Here is a 15,243-nt window from a genome sequence, read left to right as displayed (position 1 = left end):
AAATGTTGTTGTTGTTTTCTCTTTCTCATTGGAAAAGACTCGGATGTTGAAAATTTAGGGCAGGAGGAGAAGGAGACACCAGAGGATAAGATGATTGGATGGGATCTTTGACTCAATGCACTAGTTTAAGCAAATTCTGGGAGATGGTGAAAGGGAAGCCTGGCATGTTGTAGTTCATGGGGTTGCAAAGAGTCAGACATGACTGAGCAACTAAGCAATGACGATTAAGTATGTACTCAATAAATGTTTTTTTTTTTTCCTCCATTACTCTCTTTTCCTTACCCGACATCAGCTCTGGCCTTATGCTTAAAACATGCTCACAATCAGCATGAAATTTATTAATATACAAAATTTTATGAATATTTTATTTTAATAATCTCATTAGAGAATAGTAATATACCACAGTTGCATAGCCTCATAGAATCAGCAGAGTCCTTGGGCACTTTTTTTTTTTAATTTAATGATCTTAACAACTTAACGAAGTAGGCAGGGCAATGTTAGATGTTGAAACTGAGGCTCAAAAAGTTGATGAGGATGGACAGTATGGTGATATGGAAAAGAGGCTTTGAGATCAGACAAAGTGAATATAAACGTGGTGTGTGATTTAAATATGTGTTTGGGGGTAAATGACTCAATCTCTCTGAGTTTTGGTTAGCTGTTGTTTGTATTATGTAGTTTGAAACAGTGTGGGTTAGTACACACTAGAGGTTGCTATGAGGATGAAAGTGAAGGCATATATTGTGTCTGACACAGAGAAGACATTCAGGAAACAGATAAATGGCAACTGTTTAGTGTTGCTGCCACATCACAACAGGTAGCTGAGCTAGTACTGGAAGTACCATTTTACGAATGCCATCACACAAAGCAGTCAGGCTCACCCTCGTAGGCAATCGCCAAGGTCCACCAAGACTTGAGTTCTGGACGGTTGCTCCAGGCTGTGCCTATGCTTCCTAGCATGAGAAAAATGTTCAAAGGAGTTAAATTATTGAAAAGAGATAAATAGTTAAATCTAAGTCAGATTTAAGATTTTTAACAGATTGAACAAAACTTTCAGCAATCTGGCGAAGTAGCTTACCAATAAGGCTGAGAAACGTCAGATTATACAGCTTAGATAGGAGTGGCTTGATAAAGAAAAATGATCATGAAAACCAGAACTACAGGAAACAGTGGTCATAGAAATTTTGCTATTTTTGTTACGTATGCAGACAGAATACTTTGGGAATCATCACCATGTTTATTCAAAATTAAGGTTAATCAGTTTAATTTTAACCATGTTCTCCAAATACCAGTGACGAGAAAAATTGCCATTTGAATGCCTGCTGTGTTCTGGGCAATGAATACTCACTGTTTTCCACTGTTTTAGTAGATAAATTAGTTTTCACTCTGTACAAGAGGATACCAAGGTTCAGAGAGACTCCATACATTGTCCATTTCACAGCAGAAAGAGGAGCCATGTCTGTTGAAATCCCAAGCTCCTGCTCTTTGCACTGCATGCCATCAGGGCCCTGCTGAATGTGTTCAGGGTCATGATCATGGCATCACTTTCCTTCCAACTAACCAGTAGCATTTTAGGACTCTCAGATATACTATTAGCAATAGTAAAATATGTGTGTGAGCTTGGATTTTTGTACTTCATTGGTGATGCTCACTGAAACATTGCTTTCCAAGCATCTAAGCCTGAGAATTAGAACCCCACCAGTTTAGATGGCTCTGTGAATAGCTATTTGCCCTATGAAATAAGATGAGCCAAAAGGTCTGGACATAACATGGCAATTCAGTAGCCATGTGTTTGAGGGCACAGCCCTTATTGTGATGTCTTCTCTGTTGATTCTAGCAAGAGGTAAAGATGAAGGGTGGCCAGTAGTCAGGCCCAACATCTGCCTTTACAGGGCACCCAAGGCCCCATGTTTCATCATCAAATCAGCAGATTCAGAAGACTAATTTTATACAAGGCACTCTGAGTTAACAGGACTTGAGGGCATTGTCTCACTCTGGTATTCTGGCCCATACATCCATCTTCTGTGACTTTGTTCAAGTGTGAAGGGTGTATTCAAGTTGTAAGTTCCCTCCCAGCAGGTAAATCTACACGAGATATCAAATAACTGTCAGGAGCTAACTTGATGAGCACAGAGTCCGAGCTGTGTCATTACAGTAGCTGGATTTGCCCAGCTACTGATGATCTAATGACTTGATAGTCACCTAGGAGTCAGTCTGTGCCCTACCCCCCACCCCATGGCTACTTATGAATATTCATAGAGCTGGGCAAGTCTAGGGATCTGCTGGCCAGCTCCATCTCTCTCTGGTACCCTCCCAGAGTCCCTCCACACTCTGCTCATCCCAGACTCCTATTTCTGTTCCCAAGTTCTCCCTACTAAACTACCCCATCCATCTGTTGAGAAATAGATGGCCTGGGTTTTCGTTCAAACCTTTCCTTCCTAGCAGGATCATTTTAGACAAGCTATTTAACTTCTCAGAAACTTAGGCTATTATTTACAAATTGGAATTGGCAATACCTAACTTCTGAATGTGTGGTGAGAAATGAGATGTAGTATGTAAAATTTACATACTATAGTGTCTAACAAGTATGAAGTGAAATATAAATGAGAGTGGCTACATTATCATTTTTAGCACTGTTATCATGAGTTATTTTCTATTCGGACAAACTGTCATTAGAATCTTTGGGAGTTTGGGTCTCTAAGAATGTTGACCTAAAGAAGTCTTATTATAAGCTGATTTCTACAGAAAGGTAATCTCGTCATTTTTGCATTTATTTTAATCAGCCATTTATCAAAGCCTTAGGAGTATCTTCCAACTCCCCAAATGTACTTATCCCCTGAAAACACAAAGGTTTAATGAAAAAATGATGCCAATTCCTTTAGAATACTTTCCTTGTCAATTTTATATCCTCAGTATTCTTCATGGTACATAGAAATTTCTCAGTAGTTACTTGTTGAGCTAGATTTGCCTAACAGTTAATAGTTTACAAAATACTTTCACTTCCATGATCATGAGGTCTTATATCCCCATTTTTTTCAGAAGAGCGATATAGAAGCTCAAGTTGTACAATTCACTGTACTATCTGGCAGACCTGGACTTAGAGACCTGACTTGCCCCTGGCTAGGGAAGTAATCCTGAATAGAAAAGGGGATAAAGAAAACCTTAATTACATGGAGGAAGTTCAGTTCAGGAGTTAAGTTCTAAATGCATTTGAAGTCACAAATTAAGTGATGGTCTCATCTGAATCCATACTGTGAATGTGTCTGCTGGACAGATTTGGCTCAAGAGGACTCGTGCTGAACACAATGACAGAATGGTTCAATACTGAAAAATCTGGGTCACTCAGATTGTTGCCTTACAATGGAGTCTAAATTACACAGGATGTCCTGAATAGGGTTCTGGCATTCAGTAAATAGTATCATCATCAACATTATCATTATTATTAGATTATATTACTCTTGAAAGTGAAAGTGAAAGTCACTCAGTCCTGTCCAACTCTTTGCAACCCCATGGACAGTAGCCCGCCAGGCTCCTCTGTCCAGGGAATTCTCCAGGCTAGAATACTGGAGTGGGTTGCCATTTCCTTCTCCAGGGGATCTTCCCAACCAGGGATTGAAGGCAGGTCTCCCACATTGCAGGCGGATTCTTTACTGCCTGAGCCATCAGGGAGTACTGGCTTTTCAGGCCTCTTCATGTATTTTTAGGTTTCCTTCAAACTTCTTTGAAGTCCTTATGGTGAAACAGGTCCTCAGAGATGACTAGCATACAGCAGGTGTCTAACAAGTGACTGCTTGCAGAATAACAATGCTTTCACCATTGGACATGAAACTTCTGTGGGAGGTCCGCTGTCCTGTATGTGCTGATTGACAGATAAATAGATAGGCCCATCCCTAAATCTCAGTTTATTTTCTTACATCGTTCTTTTTCCCAAAATTTGCCTTTGGTTCTGCCCTAATGCATTAATCAGTGGAGAATTCATCACAGTTGGGATTAATCTGGGCCTGCAGTTGTTGTTTAGTCACTAAGTCATGTCAGACTCCTTTGCAACCTCAAAGACTGTATTCCACCAGGCTCCTCTGCCCATGGGATTTTCCATGCCAGAATACCGGAGTGCGTTGCCATTTCCTTCTACAGGGGTATCTTCCCAACCCAGGGATCGAATTTGTGCCTCCTGCATTGCAGGGGGATTGTTTTTCACTGAGCCACCCGGAAACCCAGGCCTGGCAGTGCCTGCCCCTGGTCAGTGTGCTTCCAGCATCATCTCTGAGTGCCAAATGAGAAAAGGAGTGGAGTTAACAAGTAAACTTAGAAAAAATAAGAAAACACCAAACTAGGCTCCTGATAATCTGCATTTTATTTTGCTCTAGTTCCATTTTATCTGAACAGTAAAATAATATTAAGGAGAAAAGAGCAGAAAGGGGAAGGGTGGAGGGAAAGGAGGAGGAAGTTGAGGAAGAAGGAAGGGAGGACAAAGGGGAGAGGGGAAAAGCAAAATGAGTGAATGAGGAGAAGAGAGGATAGAGAGGCCATTTACTACAAAGTAAGGGAAAGGGGGGCAGGGGAAAATCTTACTAATTTTGCTACTGGAAAAAGAAGGAACTCTTTCCGCAGAAGAGAAAAAGAGATGGCTTTGAAAACCAAAAGCACTAACAGGAATAAATTCCAAAGCAATAGACTGCACCCAGTTCATTAAGGGTGTTTTCAAAATCACTTAAAATAAAAAATGGGTGCACATGAACATGGCCTTAAGATATTGAAGGGAATTATTTGTTATCAAGACAGTTGCAAAATCTTTTTAAAAATATGTCCATACTTAATAGAAAAACTAGGAAAGCAATCTCCCATACTCTTTAAAAAAAAAATCTATAATAGCAATCCACTTGACTTCAAATGCCTCCATTCATCGAAAATTCAATAAAATTAAAAGTTAAATTAAATTTAGCTGATTGTCCTGACCAGGACATAGAATTAGAAATCCAATCAGCATATATCTTTCTCTAACTATGTGTACCTTTAAAATGTAACTTTCTCATTTGTGATATGAAAATAGAGGAAAATTACACATGGTGGGGACCAAATAAATGAATATCTGCATCTGAGACATCTTGATTTCAATATGTTTGCTCAAAATTTGTGCACCATGCACACACACACACACACACACACACACACACACACACTTCCTGCCCCTCTTCACAAAATATACAAATGTCCACATGTCACCCCCTCCTTCAACTCCAAATAACAGCCATCACTTTATGTATATTGGGTGTGATTGTATAGGGAATTAGATGAAGGTTGCATTTATTTTATATTCATTTCTTTTCTTGTTTTAATGAGAAAAAGCATCCACTTTTAATTTAGACCTGTTCCTCCAGCCTTGACCCAGTTTTGGTTGCAGTTATGCACCTTACCTTTATGACTGATTCTAACATCCTTTTCAGCAATTCTTAGCTTGCTTCTGGTCATTTCCTATATCTATTTAAGCATCTTATCATTATTACAACTATGTTTCTTAAACTTTGCAATAAACAGAGGCTAGTATTTTTATAAGCTTCATCTTTGAGGAATAACTGAGAAATACTTGAGAGCAAAAAAAAATGTCCTTACTGCAAAAGCATTGTTTTCCCTTCATGAAATATTAATTTCAGATCAGGTTGAAATGCAGCAGAAATATTTATGATAAAAATGTCTCAGTTTGGTAGCATGGGTGAACTCCCAGTGGAGAACAAGTGTTCTCCTGGATAACAAGGAAATGTGATTTGTTACTTTACATGTTTCCAATTGTTTAAACTGCTTATGATACCATAAGGGTATTAATTATTTTGGGATTAAGATTCTCCCCCAAATTCCATCTATTTATAAAGCAATTCTTTCCTTCCTAACACATCCACTGAGACCCCAGGTGGTTTACGAGCTCAGAAGTAGCTTTTCTGGTTTTAATGCCCAAATTTAATGTACATTCTTTTGGAGGTCTTAAGCATGCTCCCAGTCTATAGAATCTTGTTTCTTTAATTTCAGTTTTTTCTGAAATATTGATGTGTTTTAACCATCAAATCCATTACCTTTACAAAATACTTTTCAACCTACAAAGTGAGCAAATCTTTGGGATCATCTCCAAAGTGGTGGGATTAATGGCCCAAATGGATGACTAGGGTAGGAACCCCTTTACTCTCAGAATCCCAGTCAAGCCATGCACCTCTCTTGACATGGCCCTCTTTATACCTTGAGGGAGGTGAAAGAGACTTATAGGGAGGGCAGGGTAGGATGGAACAGCTATTTCTCAAACAGGTTCATTTTGGACTACCAGGGCACCCCAGAAGCCTAGGGGTCTGTAACCCCCAGGGGAACTGTATTCCTGAAATGAAAGTATAGATGCACATGGCAAAATAAATTAATGACGAGCATATTTCAGCCCTTTCTCTTAGGCTTTGGAGCCTGGTGTACATTAGGCAATACTAGCACTCGGCATGGCATTTATGATTAGCCCTGTATTGGCCTCTACCTCTTAATGCAGTTGGAGAAATAAACAGGCATCATGAAAAAGGAAAAAGGTATCTTCTTCCTGTGGATTCCCAGAGGGCCTAGGGTCTCTTCCTGCTCAGACCGTTTCTGACCATGGGACCTAGGAAGCCGGATACAATCTCTTGGTACAGGCAGGATGCAGGCAGCATCCCCATGGCAGAACCATCTCTGGACATGTTAGCACCATTTGTAATAAGCGCCCTGCTGTGACTGACAGATGGCACTGGAGCATCACTTCCCTTTCAGCAAGAGCCACGCTTTGGCTTTATTTCTGTGGCTAACTGGGAAGAGAAACTGAAATCAATGCCTCAGTTCCTATAGAAAATGAATGCACAAAATGCGATGAAATTTCCTCATTTCTGGGGTGCTGCAGCCTCTCAAGGTGCCTGAATGAAGGCAAGTATCTAATGATGCTATTTTATCTCAGAATCTCAGATCACCTCTAGATCCTGGAGATTCCTGGAGAAAGATCTGCAGGCCTGGGGGTGGCAGTGGGGGGCGGGGGGGCATGTGGGGAAAGGTTCCTCAGCCTAGAGACCCTTCCCCACTCCCATTATCATGTCCCAAGTAGGGGTCAGGGTTATTTCTAAGGAAAATTTTAGGGGCCTTGGGAAGAATTTCCTGACTCACAGGGAACTGGTGGATCCCCTCTGGGCATGCCGCCACTGTATCCCACTAGCTCCTTATGTTCCTCTATTATTTATAAATATACATCTTTAATCTCACTCCCTCACAGTTATTTATGGCACTATGGAGAACAGTATGGCGGTTTCCTAAAAAGTAAAAGTAAAACAACCGTATAACCCAGAAGCAATTTCACTACTGACCGTGTACCCTGACAAAACCACAATTCAAAATGACACGTGCACGCACGTGTTCATGGCAGCACTAGTTGCAATAGCCAGGACACGGAAACAGCCTAAATGTCCATCAGCAGAGGAATGAAAAGGAAGATGCGGCATTTATATGCAATGGAATATTACTCGGCCGTTAAAAAGGAACAAAACTGGGTCATTTGTGGAGACATGGATGGACCTTGAGACTGTCAGACAGAGTGAAGTCAGAGAGAGAAAAACAAATAATGTATATTAATGCACGTATGTGGAACCTAGAAATGTAGTACAGATAAACCTATTTGCAAGGAAGGAATAGAGACACAGGTATAGGAAACAGACATGGACATGGTGGGAGGAAGGAGGGATGAGCTGGGAGATTGGGGTTGACCTATGCGCACCACAATGTGCCAACAGGTACCCAGTGGGAACCTGCTGTTACAGCCCAGGAAGCTCAGCTCAGTGCTCTGTGAGGACCGAGAAGGGCGGGGGGAAGGGAGGACGTGGATGTGTACATACAGCTGATTCACCTCATTGTTCAGCAGAAACTGGCATGATATTTTAAAGCAACTATCCCTCAATAAAGCAATAATAAAAAATGAAATGAAGTACTATGGAAAAAGTAGACAAATGCTATGAGGGCAGAGCCTTGCTCTGTGGTGTCTAATCCCTAGTATCTGGACCATGTTCAGCACTTAGCAGACCTCAGTACATTTGCTGAATACATGAGTAAATTCTGAGGAGGGCATGGCAACCCACTCCAGTATTCTTGCCTGGAGAATCCCCATGGATAGAGGAGCCTGGCGGGCTGCAGTCCATGGGGTCTCAAGAGTCAGACACGACCGAGTGACTAAGCACACCATGGTCGTGTGGACTTGGATTTTACTTACTCTTTGCCTACAGACAAGACCTGACCTAGAAGTTGCTGCCTGGCAGCCTTTACCACGCTGACCTGTGTCGTAAATGTTGAGATAGAAGTAGATTTCCTTTCAACATTTCACTGGAAATTAACTCAGAAATAACTCTAAACATATGGAGGATTCTTGCTGAGCGGTGAGTTACTGAGTTTCCATTTAGGATGAGCTTAGGACTGCTGGGGGTGGGGGGTGGGGTGGGGGCTTCCCTTGTGGCTCAGGGGTAAAGAATCTGCCTACAGTGAAGGAGATATAGGTTTGATCCCTGGGTCAGGGAAGGTCCCCTGGAGAAGGGTATGGCAACTCACTCCAGTATTCTTGCCTGAAGGATCCCATGGACAGAGGAGTCTGGCGGGCAGTCCATGGGGTCACAAAGAGTTAGACACAACTGCAGTGACTGAGCGTGCATGCAGGGCCGCTAGGAGAATCAAGTGTGGTGACTGTACTTTCTGTAAGAGTGAAAAGTGTTAGCGAGTGGTGAGTGCTGAGCAGATGGGAATGAGTGGACTGAGGTTCCTACATCCACTTCCTCTGCCTCACTACCCGGTAACATGCCTGGGGTATTTAAAAAATACCAATATCTGGACTCCAGCCTGGTAAAGCTGACTCAGACTTTTGGAGGCATCAATATATTGCCTTGGCCAAAAAGTTTGTTCAGGTTTCCATAATATGTTACAGAAAAATCCAAATGAACTTTTTGGCCAACCCACACCTCCCTCATCTGGTGGTCATGATTTACACCTCCCTCATCTGGTGGTCATGATTTGCAGGTAAGCACTTCTTATTTCTGGAGACTAAAACCCAAAAGTGACATAGGACATTTAATTATAAAAGTTCAAGTTAATGTGAATCACCATTTCTCCACGTCTTAGCTACCTTCTGTTCTCATGTCTTCCTGACAATAGTCTTACTGACAGCTATTATGTTACCCCCATTTTACAGATAGGCAAACTGAGGCTCAGAGCAGGTAGACAAGGTGTCCCAACACCTAACTGAAACATTTGAAGGCCAATGGTTTGTAAAACTATCTTGTAGAGCAGGCTACCTACCACCTGTGAATGTTTGGTTTGGTTTTGTATAAAATAAGGATGATAATACAGATCATATGGGTTTACTGTGACAGCAACTGAGGACACACAGCAGATGCTCAGTGTTCATTCCATCTTTTTAAAAAGTGTATATGTCGGGAAGGGATGAGCATGGTCTTTAATAGGTCACATTTGTAGAACTGACGGACATGAAACTCTGTCTGATTCACCACATCCCATTCTCACCACATCCCTTTACAAAAATGACTCAGGTCAGGTAAGACCTCAGCACTCTCAGACGAGCCTTAGACATTCTGAGTAGAGCACAGCCCTGTACACCTCACGGAGTGCCATCCACTCTGTCTTGTGGACAGCACCACTTGGCTGGCTCATCCTCTGATATGGGTCAGTAAGACCCCAGTTTTGCTTTTGAAATGCCAGAGAAGTTGGGCTCCCTTCAAAACATTTTAAAATTCTTTTTGTACAATGGATTGCTCACATCTCTTAAAAGCTGCTAGTAAAAATCTCTCTTTTAAACTTTTATTAAGATTTTAAAATACAAACCTAATAAGCACTGATGTTACAGACTGCATAATTTTCAAAGGTTTAGGTACAAAGCAAAAGCTAAGAATTCCTTCCGCAGCCGCTCCTCTGTCCACCGCTGATGCCCTAAGTGTTAGCACTTTGTCAGAAGTCTTTCTGCAATTTTGCTCTGCAAGGAGCTCTATTAAAGAAGACAATAAAACGTGAGAAACATAACAACATACTTCCAACTTTTTAAAACCATTCTTTGTCACCAAGTATGGAGGGATTGCAGTTTTTTAATGGATTTTTTAAAGGAATCTTTGAGCTGGAAGAGATCTATTGGGCCCAACCTTTTCATTATTCAGATGAAAAAACAATGAGGTCCAGAACATTCCAATGCTTTGTTCAAGGCTACACCGGGGATGGCTGGAAAAGAGCTTTCCTGACTACTTCCCCAAGGCCTCTGATCCTAGGATATAAGCTTTAGAGGAAAATACCCTGTGATTCCTTCACACTGTACATAAGCTCGAGCCAAAAGCTAGGCACAGGGGTAGGTAACCCTCCACAAAGACAGCCTTATTTTGACTCATTTCAGCATTACTTAGAACTCCTGGTTAATACACTCAAAGGAATGAAGGAATTATAAGCAAGACATTCAAAATCATAAATGCTCCCAAAGTGGAAAAGGGGTTACAAATTTGATGTGCATTACTGTAATCAAGTCACTGAATTCCTCTAAATAGTAATATCCAAAAATCAATGTCTAGAACCATGCTCTGTGCTTAGTAACTCAGTCGTGTCTGACTCTTTGTTACCCCATGGACTGTGTCCCACCAGGATCCTCTGTCCAGGGGGATTCTCCAGCAAGAATACTGGACTGGGTTGCTATGCCCTCCTCCAGGGCATCTTAGCAACCCAGGGATTGAACCCAGGTCTCCCACATTTCAGGTAGATTCTTTACTATCTGAGCCACCAGGGAAGCCCAAGAATACTGGAGTGGGTAGCTTATCCCTTCTCCCAACCCAGGAATCAAACCAGGGTCTCCTGAATTGCAGGCATATTCTTTACCAGCTGCGCTACCAAGGAAGCCTGTCCATAACCATACATATCCAAATATAATATGACCAATGTTAAAACAACTTGCAAGCTTTACTTTGTTGTGCAAGGGAATGCACATCCATATTTCCATAATGTTTATAGTTTGTAGGATATTTTCAGAGGCATCAGCTTATTTCACACTTAATACTGGAAAGGGGTGACATGGACATCCCCATTTATAAAGGAGGAGAGGCCAAGTGCTCCTACAAGGTCATGCACTGGTTAATGACGGCACTGGAAGTCAGTTTTCAGTCCAGGACTCTTCCAGTAACTGATGCCCACTGTTTGTGTTACATTGATGAAGTCCTCTTCCTCACTGGACAAAACTACTTACAAAGAGGCCATGAACTAGACCCTCCACACTCATCCAGAGAGAATGGCCAGAGGACCTAATGGCCAACCCCCCTTTCCCTGTGTCCTTTGTTGACCTAGAAGCACAGGATGAGGGTTGCTGTGGGGTAGGACATGGGGTATCTGGGGAACTGGAGTTTAGTCCCAGTTTTTTAGTAACTGTCTTGAAGTCAGTGGTCCAAGATCACACAGCTCAAGTCCAAATCCCATCCTTTGTTGCGCATGGTCCTTGACAATCAAAACCCAATAGACCTTCCCAGGTTCTTTTCCACATGCTACCAACATCCAAGCTGCTGGCCTCTATGATCCCATCAAGCTGTGCAAAGTCTCTGTGTCACACTATATGTTCTTACTCCTTCACACCCTTGCACATGGCACCCCATTTACCCAGAACAACTTCCGTAAATCAAGAAGATGCTGACTTAATCTGCAAAATCCAGATCAAGTATGATCTCCCTTATGAAGATCCCCTGGGCTGTCCAAGACAGAGTCAGAATTCATTCTGTTTTATCTGCATCTGTTTTTACAAAGCACTTTGCTAACAAAAATCATAGGGGGAGTTAGAATAGAATCTACCTTATACTGAGTTTTAGGCATGCCTGGAGGGAAGGCACAATATTTGAATAAAGTTAGTTTTCAGTAAATGGCTATTGGATAGATGAATGAATGGATGGGTGGATGGACAGATGGGCATATGGGTGGCAGAATGATCTAGGAGTACCTAAAGCTCAGTGGGCAATATGGTTGAATTGCTAGGAGATGGAATGCTTGAGTCCTGTAGATTTGGGCTCTTATTGCAGATGGGTGACCTTGGGCACATAATTTAATCTCCAAGGATCTCATTCTCTTTAAAAGTGAAATCCACTCTCTACCCCACTGCACTAGCTGGGAGCTCTAGGAGGCTGATGGATAGAAGTCATACCAATGGCTCCTCACACTTGGCTTCCTGATGGCTCCTCACACTTGGCTTGCTGTTGAGTTTGGTCAGTGGAAGAGATTCAGAGCAGGAGACCCATGAGATGCAGATTTTTATTCCACCCACCACAGCTCAATCCCTGCGAGTGCCTCACCCGAAAGTCACAGTTCTTTTCCCATCAGCCCTGCTTCTGGATCCCCGTGGCCACTGGCTCCCTCGACCCCTCCTGGCACATGCCCAGTCACAGCCCCTCAGGTCCTTCACGGTCCTTTGGGATCCCCTACAATCTGCCCAGACCTTTTAAACTGTCTCTTTATTAAACTGTTCTCAAATTACCCAATTTGAGGGTGCCATCTGTTTCTTGCTGGAACCCCAACTGATCCCATGGGTAATATCCTTTATACCTCCCAGAGTCTCTGTGCAGCTAAATGGGGATCATGGATGTAAAGTCCTTGTTGAATACTCTCAGGGTCTCTGCTGCTGATTTATATGGTAAGTGGGACTAATGATTTCTCCAAAGCAAGCAAATACAAGCCACAAATAAACTGTGGTGTCCTATGTGAAGCGGTATATAAATGTAACTCCCAATAAATATTTCATGGCGGAGTCACACTCTGAAAGGAAAAGCATCCTTTCTGCACGCACATGGGCTCCCCAGAGCAGAGCTCGGGCTAATGCGCCCTGGGCACCCAGGGGAAGCAGGCAATGGCACGTCAAGCAAAACCAGGCTTGCTCGGGATAGGATTGCCCAGCTCCCCGGGGGGCAGATTGGATGAATACTGACAGAAAGAGGACAGCATGTCAGGGAAGACGTCCTCTCCCCCATCGCCTCCTGAAATAAACCAATGATCAACCTGGATTGATTCTCTCTCTGTCGTTTCCTCTAAGCTGCCACCTGTATCCCGTTTTAACAGGAAGCGACAGGAGCCTGTTCACCAGAATTAAAACATGATAGGGAAGGCCCAGTAATGAGCTTGCTTTTGTTTCCACAGGCTGAGTTGAAGATCCCTCTCATTTGCCCGGTGCCAAGAAAGATGAACAGACCGTAAGTACCACGAGCGCGCATCTCCCGTTTCCTCCGTGGGGACCGGAGTAGGGTGCTGGGGAGAGCTACCGGAAGGATGCAGTGTGCCCACGTGGAAAGGCCGGGCTTGAGGATGTGTAGGTGCTCAGCGATTTCTGCAGGAGGTTCCTTGTTCTTCCCTAGTGCAGTCGGGGATGTGGGTTTAGGCAGAGACTAGATACCCAGCATCAGAATGCCAGGAGGGCATCCAGAAATACCACCCATCCACTTCCCACCAGGGTGTGAAATGAGAATTAACAGAACCACAGTATGCACACTTATTCCCACAGCAGAGAGCCTGGAATTCAACTTTCTGTCTGTGGAACACCCAGAGCGGATGCTGCGGCTGGTTTAGGATACTGTCTCAACGTGTATCTCCATCAGCAAAAAGTCATCCCATTTTGGAGGTAGTAAAAAAGATAGCAGGCCTCCAAATTGTAAGAAATATTTATGATGAAAAACAAAAGTCCTTTAAATTGGGGTATTGGGTGCCCTGATTTTAAAATCAACCTGCTTGTTTATTTACGGGCTTTATTTTGCCTTTGGAGAGGCAGCACTGCTTTTCTCCTCTGTGTGAAAAGAGCAGTCATGGGAGAAAAAACAAGGATTACAGGGTCAGGGAGACCTAGTATCAACCCGTTGCTTCGCCCTGTCGTTTTATAGCCATCCAATATTCAGAAAGTTTTACCTGTTAATAACTCCCTGGATATATTAACCCTTCCCCTGGGAAGAAGGATCTGGCCTGGAGAGGAAGACTGCCCAGGGGTAGCCCATGGTAACCAGATGATGCCTGAGTATCACAGGTGGGCACTGGACACGTGGTTGACACCAGGGTGACACAGAAGCACAGCCGAACAAGAGACTTAGACCCCCCCTTGGGCGGCAAAGTAGGGTTACTTTGACAGTCTCAGCAATATTTGCTATGGACATCTATCTGGCTTGGAGGTCGTGAGTCCCTCCCCTTTAGTCCTTGCTTCTGCTTCTCTCTGCAATTCTGCTCTGTGCCAATAATCTCCTTCCTAAATAGGAGAGGTGTCTCCCTTTCACGACTTGAGATGGCTTTGTTTTTAGCCAGATCTTGATCCCTCAGCAGTTGCTCTCATCAACCTTCCCAAAGGGTAGTTTTTTTGAGTTCAGCTGTAGAGTCATATTGGATGTGAAGCTGCCCATACACAGGCCAGAAAAATCAAATCATCATAACATCATAATCATGAGTTTTCTCCTCTGAGGAAGTTGAATCTGAATCTGTACTTTCACAAGATCCCCAGTTGATTTATATAAACTTGTTAAAGTCTGAGCAGCATCTGACTGTAGAGGCATCGTTCACAGAGCTGTCTCTATCGCAGTACCCTGCAGAAGTATCTCAAATATTTGTCAACTCGGGGAAGGCGGTTACGTATCAAAGGTTACATGAGTGTAAAATGGAAATTTTCCTCTCCCTCCACACACACACACACAAATATACACATTGTACATACACACAAGATTTTGTTCTGCTGCACCTTGGAGGGAGCACGCCTTCCTCTGTGAAAATCATTAACCCAGTTAGTTCAAGGCAGTAGATTTTAAATCTGACTGACCATTAGAATCATCAAGGAAGCTCCAAACAAAATTTCAGCAACTTTCCCCAGACCAAAGAAATCAGAATACCTGAACAGTGGGCCATTCTATTAATGCATAACTGAGTCTAACCTGCAACTAAGCTTGCAAAATTCTGGTCTAAGATATCTTACGATTCCATCATCTAGAATTCTGACTTTCTAATGTGAAATTCTAAATGGCCTTTGTAACTACAGCTATTTACTCTGAGCCACTGGGCATTTTTACAAAGAATGAATAAACATAAATGAAAGGATGATATAGAAATAGATTATATATTTATGCACATCCACACACATATGGGTACATGCACAGTGCAAATATATGCACACGCTTTCCCCTTCAAATATATCAGCTGGGTCAAAAGCATTTACTGTACTTGATTTTTATTGCT

At 42.7% G+C, this 15,243-nt stretch overlaps 1 protein-coding gene across 1 annotated transcript in view; it reads left to right on the top strand.

Moving 5' to 3' along the window:
• The first annotated feature begins 11,082 nt into the window (after window positions 1-11,082).
• Window positions 11,083-15,243, top strand: part of CLNK (cytokine dependent hematopoietic cell linker) — a 191,943-nt gene continuing 187,782 nt past the window's right edge. Inside the window, exons 1-2 of the mRNA XM_052641789.1 lie at window positions 11,083-11,160; window positions 13,180-13,232. Coding sequence (XP_052497749.1) covers window positions 11,083-11,160; window positions 13,180-13,232 — 131 coding nt within the window. The remainder of the gene's footprint in view (window positions 11,161-13,179; window positions 13,233-15,243) is intronic.

This window comes from Budorcas taxicolor, chromosome 6 (genome assembly GCF_023091745.1).
Source record: "Budorcas taxicolor isolate Tak-1 chromosome 6, Takin1.1, whole genome shotgun sequence".
NCBI lineage: Eukaryota > Metazoa > Chordata > Mammalia > Artiodactyla > Bovidae > Budorcas > Budorcas taxicolor.
This window is presented reverse-complemented; position numbering and strand designations above follow the sequence as displayed.